At 33.2% G+C, this 12,888-nt stretch overlaps 1 protein-coding gene across 1 annotated transcript in view; it reads right to left on the reverse strand.

The window, feature by feature from the left end:
- Nlg3 (Neuroligin 3) overlaps window positions 1-12,888 on the reverse strand; it is a 50,469-nt gene that overhangs the window by 15,738 nt on the left and 21,843 nt on the right. The window contains exon 6 of the mRNA XM_017618202.1: window positions 4,515-4,727. Within this exon, the coding sequence (XP_017473691.1) occupies window positions 4,515-4,727 (213 nt within the window). The remainder of the gene's footprint in view (window positions 1-4,514; window positions 4,728-12,888) is intronic.

The following is a 12,888-nucleotide window of genomic DNA, read 5'->3' on the forward strand; positions in this document are numbered from 1 at the left end:
GTCATGCGGACTGCGCCCCTCGTGCGGATGGGCGGGAATGGAGGGTAAAAACCGTTGGGATATTATTATTATTATAAAAGTAGTTATTAGAAATGCCCATACAATTTGTATGAAGCATCCAGGGACTATACGATAAACTTTCGCCGTATAGGTGCTGGACAGAAGGAATGTTGGTATACTATCTAAGTAATTCGCCTCAGGTTTCTTATCAGAGCTAGTATCGATATTATAACTTATATTAATTTCCAGTTGGGATTTCAGTAATTCCATGTAAGTTTGATATAAAATGATTTGATTTTTTTTATTATCTTGCCTTCCGGTTATCAAATTTATTCAGTTCATCTCATTTAAATACATTATTCAAATAGATTTATTTCGCGCATGCATTTAAATTGGTATTTTTATGTTTGTAAACTATGATACATTTTCGAAAGCCAATGGTTGGCCGCCGAAAATTGTGTTGTTACGCAGAAAAAAATTCATTTAAATAAATAGATTTACTGCAATGTTATTTGATGTTTTCCAGTGGATAACAAATTGGAAGCGACAAATAGGTTTTGAATTATCAGTAGCAATTTGTTTTAATACGAGTTTTTAGACGGCTTCAGAGAATTACTGATGCAATTCAATCAATGTAATTTTGTTATCAGTAGTCGATACTTTATTACAAAACTAATTTTTTGTATTATTTACATACATAGCTATGCAAATACATTCATATGTATGTGCAGATGTGTACAACTTTATTTAGGTGTATAAAAATAAACACTCTGTCTGTATAGTTTGCAAATTTTGTTATACACAGTTGGCGGTTTTCTATTCAAAAATTTTATACAATGCTTGGTGGAGGTCAAATGGGAAACCGACAACTCACCAATAATGCATTGTGTCAAATGAGTAACTGACATGCAAGCGACAATTTTAAATTAATTGCCTCGTTTTTGTTATCAGGCAATTGGCTTTTACTGAATATTTTTACATGGAGTTTTTGTTTTTTTTTTGTATTTGAATTCCGGGAATTTTAGTAAAAAAATGCAAACACAACTATAAGTATAATATTAACGTAGCAAGTGAGATATAAATTTTTTCTGTTTTATATGTTGACCACAGTTAACAAGGTTTGCTGCTAGTTGTTCAGCGCGTAACATTGTATATCTTTCGTCGGCTTTAGTTGTGGTATTTTTATGCATCCAGCAGTAGTTCTTAACCCTTTAGCGGGCACAACATTTTTGGAAAACATTCGCGGAACGACACTAGTGATATTTGGAGTTCTAGACTAGGTGTTTAAATTTTCGTTACAACTAGAGAAAATATATATGAAAAACTAAAATGTTTCCGTTGGGCCACAAAATAATTTCACTACATATAAAACTCAATACAATCATCGTGGCCTATGTCCGACGTGTTTTTATGGCAGATTTCTTTTATGTCGGCATATGTCGACGTGTCCCAGTTTAAGCCACTTGTTTTGTCGGCTTCTAATTCTTCTTCTGAATTCGACAGCATCGCAGTTGGAAATTTGAAAAATAGCTCAATCCAGGCAATGCCATTTATAAAGTAATTGATGGCCCCTTAACCCTTATTAGTCCTTAAGGTCAAAATTGACCCTTTTTAAATTTTGAATCCGATTTCTCACGTGCTTTAGGTCCGATAAATACATTTTTTTTTTACTTTATTTTACTAAAAAATAATATCTTGTTTAACATGGAATTTTACATTGTAATTGAAATATTTTTTGGCTATTGTTACCAATTGGACCCAAGGGTCACAAAGGACGCTATTCTCACATAATGGAGCGACATTAAATTTTAATTGGGTTTTGGGTAGAATAAGTCTTTGTCCAAGCAACGCCGCGATAAACCTGTAATATGTGTTAAATGTGAATAAAAATGATAAATACTAAACAATTATCAATAAATCAGCTCCAAACATTTTGTTTAATCCAAAAAACCGTTACGTTTCTCAGGATCAAAAATGACCCTAAGGATAAATGGGAAGTGACGTTATTAATCCATCCTTTTGAGTAGTCAAATAAAAAGGTGCATTCGTATTTTGTATGAAATAGGATCAAGAAATAATCTTACTCATACGCCTGGCTTACATGGCTGTACTCATACATGGCGTATGAGTAACATTATTTATTTCCTGCTAAAAAATATTGCACATTTTAATTTGGCCATACGAAACAATGAATAAATACGATCGGCTATCATCGTTAAAGGGTTATCCGCAGTTCACAAGAAAATTCAGAAGAAATGTTGTTCAGTATTTCTGTTTCTTGAAAAAGTGCTTGGCTGTTGCTCTAAATTCTCTTGAAGAAGTATTTAAATGTATGAGCCTTTTTTTCTAGATAGAAGAAAATTTCTTTACTATTTCTTGTGCCTCATTTTATATATGAATTTTTCGTTTTTATTGAGGGCAGCAGACAGGCCTTGATGTTTGATTTTTTTTCTTCATTCGCAATACAAACTTATAATGCGAATGTCTATGTGTATTAATGACTTTCTACAGATTTAGGGGGCATTTAGTTAATGAAAAGTATTGCTCTCCTAAAGTTATTTCCTAGCGCTTTGAAACTATAGTTGAATAAATAATATTTATTTTAATTTTTTGGACTACCCTATAGTGAACTAGACAAGAGAAAAAACGCTGGTGGGAAAATACCGTATTTTAAACAGTTGCAGGCTTGTATTTTGACCATATTTTATTGTTGGAGGGCTTTACTAACTGGAGTGGATCTAAACAAGCTCTTTCTACGCTAACAACGGTTGGAGGAGTTAGTGGACGGGGCAGGAAGTAGTTGGAAAAAGACACGCATGAATTTCTACATGGATTTGCAATCGATAGGTGGCTAAACTGGGCGGCGTCGGCAAGTCAAGACGATATATCTCAACTTTAATAACCAAACCACGCTCACAGCGCTTTTAAAGTTAGTGGGTAATACTTTACCTCTATTTCAGTTGCATCTTATTTCTTGCTAGTCAGACTTTTATGGGCACTAAGCTATAAAGGTATAGGAAATTGTTTGACCAAAGAGGTACCCTCGAGTTGGTTTCACCAAAAAGGGGAAGATTCAGATAACCTTTGACTATTCGTGAAATGATGCATATCGTGTTGGCAAGGTATTTTTTCCCAAAAGTGTACCGAAGCCGCTAGCCCCTATCCTTAATTCTGATATACTGATATGCATAGCTTAGCGGCTACCGATTGTAGTGGTATCAAAAAAAATTCCGATATACCATTTCCGCTGCTCACTTAGCACATTAGATGAAATAGAACAAATACGTTTTAAGGAAAATAATCTGAGTGTCCAATTGAGTCATACGTTAATGGGCTTACCTGGACCAGCTTTCATGTGTCACAACCCCTCTCTATTTCCATTGAAAGGGGAGTAATCAATTTGGACACAACGCGTTTCAACTACGTAACAATAATAGTCTTATTTAGTGATCCCCTCCTGCCGACAACTGGAAACCAATTTATTGGCTTTACATTGCTTTTTGTTAATACTCTAGCTTAAGGAACTGCTGACTTTCAAACCCTTTGAATTTCCACTATATCTTTCTGTCAAAAATCAGCCCAAGATACACTACTTTGCCAGAGTTAAAAATAGCTTTTCCTAATCCTTGCAACAATTTACAGAATTTTATAGTCTTGCTAATATCAACACATACAAAGTACTCAGAAATAATTGTGCTGAAAGATCGATAGCCTCCCCCGAGCAATGCTTCTTTTAAAGGACATACAAACAAACATTTTGTTAGTTTTTAAAAGAAAAGAGGCCCCAGTAAATTGAAAGCCTTAAACGAGGTAAGCGCTTTTTCTAAAACGTAGTTGCTTTCATCCCATTGGAATTTCGTGATACGGGCTTTGCGACGTGCTTTTGTTGTTAGCAGAAATGTATGAAAGTTTCAACTGAAAAAATCTTATACTAAATACCGTAAAACCAGTTAAAAAATATTTAGCATATTCTTATGCTGCACATATCTTCAGTGACGAAGGCATAAAAGAGACAGCTTAAAAGTCATCAAGTTATGATTGAGTGATTCAATAAAGATGCACAAACGTATAACGTTTACGATGAACTTTTAGTATTGCAAGCCACATTTATAATGAAATTTACAGTGTGTATATTAAATACAAAAATGTAAAAAAAAATTAAAAGACATGAAAACGGTTCTCCGTCTCATTATTTCGCTTTTCATAATCCAACATTTTTATACTCAAAAGATTTACGATGATTTTACTTTACAAATCCCCTTACTTTCATACATACACATATACATATGTATATGAGTATAGTATGCTAAGAAGAATTACATTACATTAATGCCGTTTTACGCTTTTTCACATCTTGCATAACTCACAGACAAGTCTGTTTACCTTCGTTTTACCATTTTACCTACGTATGTGGTATGTCTTACTTTGTGTAAAGCTTGTTGCCCTTTTGTCTGTGCATGCATACCTATATACATGTATACATATAAATAGATTTACATATTTAAAACGCTTACCGTATATTAATTGGATGCTGTACCGGTCGCTCCCAATCCGTGTACTCATTAACAATCGTCGCGAATATTTCATTCAGATGGTACGTGTATGTATTTCGTACATAGGCTTTCAGTATTTTCGAACGACGATCCGCCTCAATACCATACTGTACGTCGCCGGAATTGAAGGAGAAAAATGCTTCGGCCCGTGTAACACCAGCTAACAGGTCATATCTGGACGCGTGTGTGTGTGTGTGTGTGTTGGCAATGCAAAGAGATGGAAGAATAAAGCATATAAAATGAATTAAAACTGATTGAGGTAAGAAAAAGTTGGATAGGACCGCTAAGAATCATATAAATGCACACATATACATATATATACACACTTATGCCTAAGTTAGGGTGGCTCTTAAACAGTTGTTTCGAAGTGTTCCATATAGCTAGGTCCCCACAAAAATATTTCGCCTCACTTCGGTATCACCGCTGAGCTAAGTAACGGGTGATTTTTTAAGAGCTTGATAACTTTTTTTTTAAAAAAAACGCATAAAATCTCATCGGTTCTTTATTTGAAACGTTAGATTGGTCCATGACATTTACTTTTTGAAGATAATTTCATTTAAATGTTGACCGCGGCTGCGTCTTAGGTGGTCCATTCGGAAAGTCCAATTTTGGGCAACTTTTTCGAGCATTTCGGCCGGAATAGCCCGAATTTCTTCGGAAATGTTGTCTTCCAAAGCTGGAATAGTTGCTGGCTTATTTCTGTAGACTTTAGACTTGACGTAGCCCCACAAAAAATAGTCTAAAGGCGTCAAATCGCATGATCTTGGTGGCCAACTTACCGGTCCATTTCTTGAGATGAATTGTTCTCCGAAGTTTTCCCTCAAAATGGCCATAGANTTAACTTCTATAATGTCCAGAATTCTCATAATAGAATGTGGACCTTAAAGATCTGCATGTAAACTTTTAAAAACTTGGAAACACATTCAAAATAATGAGCTTCCTTGGAACTTCAATCATTCGGTCATATTCTGACCCATTTTCGAGTCCATGACTCCATAAAGAGATACGTTTTTGTTGTTTTTTTTTGAAGCATTTATTTTGGATGATGTTGGGAGGTTTAAAGAGCAATTTTAAAATGCTCCTTATATCCCTTAAGAGGAAGGAATTGTTGACTACTATATGGTGTACAATAGCGTGGGCCGAAAAACCGATTTTTTAGAATTTTAATTGGTGATAGCAAAAGTATGGTTGATAATGCTCTAAACGCAATATCTTAGGCTAGCCTAAGTCCATCAATGTTTAAGTGCTAAAAAAATGCATTCTTAGCTTACTTCGATTCTCTACAAGAAAGGTCCATATACCAAATTATTAGGACTAATACCTTCGAAGAAACTTGCGATCGCATTAAAAAAATATATGTATCAATTAATTTTTGTTTTTTTTTTTGCGCACAACGAACTTTGATGGACTTGTAAGATATTGACCAAAACTTGTCGTATTCACACAGTTTGTTTTTAGAGCACAATATTTTTGCTATTACCTCAAAATTCTAAAACAGCTTCAAACAAGTGGGCTATGACCACATCTTTTTAAGCTGTTCATCCTTTAATGGGATATAATAAATTGTTCCAGTTTGTAAATAATGTTTCGATGATCTTAAATATTTTCCCAATAAAACCTAATCTAACCCCAAAATTCTATAAATAATGATCAAAGGTCCAAGATACACCCAGCGGCAAAAGATAGCACATCAACATTTTTAACAGTTTTGAAGCATAGCTTTTTATCTAACAAACATCTACCATATAAATTTAAATTTCAGACTTGGTAAAAAATTATAAAAATTAATTTCTAGAATAATTTTTGGTATGCAGTTTTATAGCTTAATAAATTCTATTATAATAGAGAGCAAACACAAAAAATCGATTTAATAGTTTTCCAAATATCGCGAGAATGGGACGAGGAAAAAATTTGAAAAAAATCATATATACACACATCAAAATTCTCTATGAAAATAAAAATTAAATTTTTTTATCTTGAAAATACATAGAAATAATTTGATAAAATATATTAGTTACCATAGCTACGATAATAATTTGTTAAATTTTCTTTCGGGGTGGCATATTTTCAAAAACTAATTTTTTCATAAAAAAATATGTGTGTGAAACATAGATGTAATACTTCTGTATTGGCAGTAAGCTAACTTCTCAATGTGTAAGCATTCCGAAATCAAAGCGAGACAGTCTAGAACCGTTTTTGTCAATGTATTTTGTACTTGAGTGCCGTTTTTGTATATGTGTTGTGTACATGTTTATTTATAAACGTATGTCTTCCTTTTCTTTCGTACGTGTTTATTAATACATCTGTACTGTAGTGTTTTCGGACGGTACTAGCTCTTACTGCCAATATAGGAGTATTACATACATATATGATGTGAAAAGTTTTTTAAGGAAAACAATTTTTTAATATTTCTTTTCATAGAGAATTTTGATCACACACATTCGTGTGATTTTTTTTTGAATTTTTTCCTCGCCCTGTTCTCGAGATATTTGGAAAACTTTTAAATCGATTTGTTTTTGCTTTTGTGCTGTAAAGTTTTTAAAGATATATCAATCAAGCTCAAAATTCATATTTATTTATTATCTATGTTTATCTACATCAACCCTAAAAATTTGAGACAAATCAAAGTCATGAAGTGTCCGTCCATTTTGGTATGGAACGCCCCTCCCCGTAAACATATGCATACGCATGCACAAGCTGAAGCACTTGAAATTCAAGCGATATATGCATGTACGCAGCCATGCATCCTTTCATTCAGTATTTGTATGTGTGTGTATATAAGTATGTGCGAGATTAAATTATAAAAGAAAAAATTTATATGTGACATTAAGCGCAGGAAGACACGGCAACTCACTCTTGCAAAAGATAACACACTCTGCCTCTTTCCCTCTGTTATACCGGTATTAAATTTTTCAACTTTTTATACATATGTATTTATTTTTTCGCAGACGTAGGTGACGCCCAGTGAATGAAAAATCTGAATAAATCAGGAAATTGTAAAGCAAATGAAATCAGGAAAATTGTCATTTTTGTGCACTTCGCGAAGGACAAGAGCTCGTACACGCAGAAATTCTTTTCTCAATGCAATTTTCGTGTGGATGTGGTGGGTATACCGATGGTTCTCTGCATTAAAGACACAACTCAAATTATAACAATTATTGCTTATTTTTTGTAATAATTCTACATAGATGTAAAATGTATAGGCTCCCAAGTTATGACTATTTTATTAATATTTAGTAGGGTTTAGACTTAAAAAGTTATTTCGTTTAAACAATGAATAACTATTATAAATAGTCAAACAAAAATATTTCCACTTATGTTATTGAACAACGATGCGATACGAAAAATTTCTTGATTTCCTATACAAGCATTCCTGACCTATCGACAGTTTTCGACCTATGACAATATTCACGATAAACACTAGAATCACCCGCAGCGATGCGGATGCGGCAGCAACTGAGACATATGCTACTGTTCAGTATTAGGGGTTGCCAACTTCGACTTCCCTGCCCGATTGGTAGCAGGTAAACATATGTCGGTGATCCGCAGAAAAATTAGGTTATTTTCATCAATCAAATCCACTTATATAGATAACTTAATTGCATGAAATTTTGAGTTGTGTCGTTATTGTAGAGCACCACCGATATGTATCCATATATAAGTCATTTAACCCTACTAGGTTTATTTTTTTTTAGGATGAGAAAAAAAAGTTGCGAGTTAATTTGACGCTTTTGACTAGTTACTGTTAGTAATTTTAAGATTTTAAGATCAAAAGAGAGGGAGAGAGAGAGAGAGAGAGAATGAAAATAATCTGCGCTCACTGCAGATTATGATCTCCTCATTTCCTTCCTGGCTTTTAATATTTGCTTCGTTTTCAAAGGTGAAATTCTTCGGAAATTATATTGAAGCAAAAATATATCGTTAGATTTTTTCAGGATAGATAATAAAATGGATGGTTCATGATATTTGGGTTTAGCGAACATTTTCAAGTTTTTAGCGGGATTTCTTTTTTCAAGACCGCTCAAAATCTTTTCTGTATTTTTCGGAATTCTTTACGCTTGACTTCTCAATAACTTTTGCGTTTTTATTTAAGTGATCTCCAAACATTTTTTATATCTTTCGGGAACTTTCGAAACTCTTCGCGACTTGCTTCGAGTTTTGTTTTTAGAGGTTTCAGGATTTTTAATGGGACCTCAAGGGAAATTTTGGAATTTTTGGTGTTTTACTTTTTGGAATTTTCCTAGACTAATCGAAATTTTTTCTTGTTCTAAATCCTTACAACATGTCTCATGCTCACGACCAAAAATGACTTTAAAATGCAATAATATTTTTGGGTGAGCTTTGTATGATTAAGGATAATTGTATGGCCCATTTTGCTCATGGAGCGTTTTGTTTTACAATAATTTCTCATGTCCTTGCAATACATAATAGACTAGCACGAAGATTAGTTGTTAAAAGTAACCTTCTGTTCCAGAGGATATCAGGCAATTTTCGCTTTTATATATGCAGAAAGTAATTGATTTTTCTTGCTCAAAGTAATGAAAGTCAAAGGATAACTAAGTTTCTGATCTCATTACTAAAATAGTGGATTTAATTGTTTTTGCGCACTTTTTGAACTTTTTACTAGATCTGAAGGAAATTAGTTCTTGAAATATTTTTCTGCCTCATCACTTAACTCTTAGCTATCTAAATCTTCATTGGTCATATACTTCTTTTAGTACACTCCTTTATTATTTCAAGTCATAGGATATTTAAATAGATAAAGTTCACAGATGTGAATAAAGGAATATGATGTATAATGTAGACACGATCCCATATGAATTTGTAAATTGTTTTGAAAATACGTAGGTACAAATCCAACACCAAATTTGCTATTCTTTATATGTAAGTTGCAGTGGTCATCGAAGATCCCATGCTTTCTCTGCCTTGCTCAGCCCATTGCATTACTTGGACGTCATCATGACTTTAGCCTTGACCTACCAGAGATAAAAACCGGCTCGACAGAGGCACCTTTCCCATCAACTGTTCGGGCCATAATTTTATAGTCCTGTATATATGTCGGTTCCCTTATCAGAAACGAGGCAATTTTTTAACTCTCAGAAGGCAACAATTTTCTCTCAGTAATACCGAATCCACACATTTCCCTGCATGTCATACAGACTTAAATTTTATATATAGATTTTCCTTCAGCATTGCATTTCGACAGATGCAACAACATTTGACTGCTGCCCGTCCATCTTCAAAAGCAAAGAATATGGCGAATATGACCGAAAGGAAGGATGCAGTAAGTGCAAGTTGCTTTCCTTTAGCATTTCTTTTGAAATTTACGAATATGTAAAATATACATACATACTGCTTCGGTAGTCATAAATCTTATTTTAACGTTTTCGTAATTGCATTTTATTATTATGGTGGATAAGTAATTTCGAAGGAAAAGTAGCGAAGCACAAGTTGACTTTTACAATACATATGCATTAGGAACGGTGCATTTTAAGGGCATCAACTGTGGCATGAAGTTTAAGACTTTTTATAGAGAATTAAAAAGGCTTATTTCGCACACGCCAAATTGTAGAAATTTTTAAACCGATTTTCCAAATCGAGTTCATGATTTACTTGAGAGTGCTATAACGCACACAAAGCCTGACTTTTAGTCCTTAAGGTATTCCCGCGCACATGCACACATTCGTGCAAATGACCATTCACGGAAGCTAACGTTTCACTGAAGATTGAAGGTTGTTGGCCATCGCTATTGCAACTTGCTAAATTTTTTTATATTTTTTTGATTTTTTTTTTAAATTTTGCACAATTGCCAGTCCTATATTTTCCTTTCAGCGAATGAATCATTTTATGTTTTTATAGCTAAATAGTGTGTTTTTGATTTGGGAAACTAATATTTTTCAAGGTCCGTTGGCGGCATATGTGGAAATTCCAATATAAATACATATAAGGAAAAATCCGTATAACTAGCAGAAGATAAAATATTGCTTGAGGTTACTCATACGCCCTGTCGACGGACGCGAAACAATGGCCTCTGCTATAACGAAGTATGTAAGTTTTTTTTTACCAAGTCAGAACTTGATTTAACATCAGTTTTGTTTCTATTATTACATCTGGTTCAAGAAATAAATTCTAAGTTATTCCATTTTTTTTTAGGAAAATTCCAAGTGTGCAGTTTTATAGCCCATTCAATTTTAGTATAATAAAATACAAGCTTGAAGTTGCTTTTTAGAATTTTTTTGGAGGATGGTGTTATTATATTTTTTTATATATTATTTTCTTCCATACAAAAAAAAAACAATGGTCGAACATACTTTGTATGGAAGAACCTGAAAGAAATTTCCAAAAATCAACACGATTTTCTACCAACTTCAAACTTGCACTTTGCAAAACTGTATACTTATTTATAACTTTTTTTAAATCAGAATTGAACATTTACAAACTTTTGAATTTTCCTGAGTTTTGAACAAAATGTTAAGTTTTATTTTTATGTTTTTTTTTATTGTAGTATGAACTATATTTTTATAAAAAAATTATCAAAATTATCAAAAATTAGAATAATAAAATATGCATATATTGCGAAAAATCTGTGCCAATACTTTTGTTCGTCACTATATGTTGATATATTACAATAAAGTATTACTTCCACTTTCGCTGAAAGACGAATGTATGATCTAAGAATAAGCGGTTAGAGTTGTGTACTTCCACTCCGTAGTGCCTAGGCTCGATATCTGGTCCGAGTAACAGCTAAAACTATAAAAAAAATTTTCATAAGAGTGGTCGCCTTTTTTCAGGTAAAGCCAAACCTCCGAGTGTGTTACTGCTTTGAAAATAGCTTCCCATAAAATCCATATGCCATTTGGAGCCGGCGAAAAACTGTAGGTTCGTTCAATTGCGTAATAACACCGAGACGCACGCCACTTATTATTATTATATTTGGTGCTTTTAATATGAATCGGTTAATTGCTAAAGGGAATAAGGCAGCATTTTACCGATGTGAAGAATTTAATACAATTGAACGGATCTTCTATAAACGAACCGAACTGCATTAAGATTGTCATCTCAAAAAAATGCTGGCTTATTCCTTTTGGTAATTAGAATAAATACGAGGAATGTAAAATCCCAAGATCGCGGTCTTTCTTAGGTCCCAAAAATCACAGGATTCTTGGAAAATAATCCCGGGATTTTCGAAATTTGTAACTTTCACTGACGGCAATAATATAAACTCCCTTCTTGATCAGTATTGGCTATATTTATTTTTTATTTAATATTTAATGTTTTTATAAATGTCTATCTCACTATACATATAATACCGCGCGATAATAAATTCTACACCCAAAAATCAATATATTCACTCTGATATCAAGAATTCAAAAATGATTTGAAAAATTCAGTCAAATGTGCTTAGAGAAGAAGAATGGGCATTAAATTAACGAAAAAATTCTGCAGAATTTAATCAGATTTAATTTTTTGGTGCATAAGGACTGGGAAGTATTCAAAATGTTCTTTTAAAATTTTATGCTTGAAATTTCGCAGTATTTGTTTTTGAAAAAATTTTATGTTACGGACTTGTATAAACTCGATATAATCCTGGAATTTTAGCCTTCTAACTTTATAAGCTTAAAAAATTACCTATTTGTCCTTGTGAATCCAAACAAATTTTTTATTTTTTTAATTCTTAGGGTATTTACCATTGCATTTGGTACCCATATTTTTATTCTTCATTGCATAGAATTTTTTAAATAATTTTTGGAATTAATCATATCTTTGAAATCACAAAGTCTCTTAAAATAAATCCTGACGTTAGAGAGTTAAAATCAAAATGCCACTCTAAATACAAAGATAGGTTTCAAAAGTAATTTCTTCGATTCAAATTGTTGAAAAGTAGTGAGTATTTAAATTCCGGGACTAACCCCGATATTCCGGGTTGTGATTACGAAATCCCGAAAATCCTGCTATCGTAAAAGGCGAAAAAATTAACATCCCTAATATATACCTATATGTATATGTCAAGTACAGAGTAGTGAGTCGTGGACATTCGTTGAGAGCGGACGTGTCGGTGCGAGTCGGTGGACAGCGCATCACAACGAGCGCATATCAGCGTTCACATATTTACATTAAAATAACTTTGTTCGTTTACTATTCATTTATATTAATTATATTAATAAACCATTTGACATTCATTAAACTAAAAGCCTAAATCGAGTCATCCCTGACAGCATCAGAAGTGGATCGCGAACAAACTTCCACGAAAACGAACGTGCAGCCGCAAATTTCAGTTGCGAAAATTTTAAAATCCAACGAATCGATAGTGAACTCAGTCCGCAGCAACCAAACG

This window comes from Rhagoletis zephyria, unplaced genomic scaffold, assembly GCF_001687245.7.
Source record: "Rhagoletis zephyria isolate East Lansing unplaced genomic scaffold, Rhagoletis_zephyria_1.1 Rzeph_scaffold_01574, whole genome shotgun sequence".
NCBI lineage: Eukaryota > Metazoa > Arthropoda > Insecta > Diptera > Tephritidae > Rhagoletis > Rhagoletis zephyria.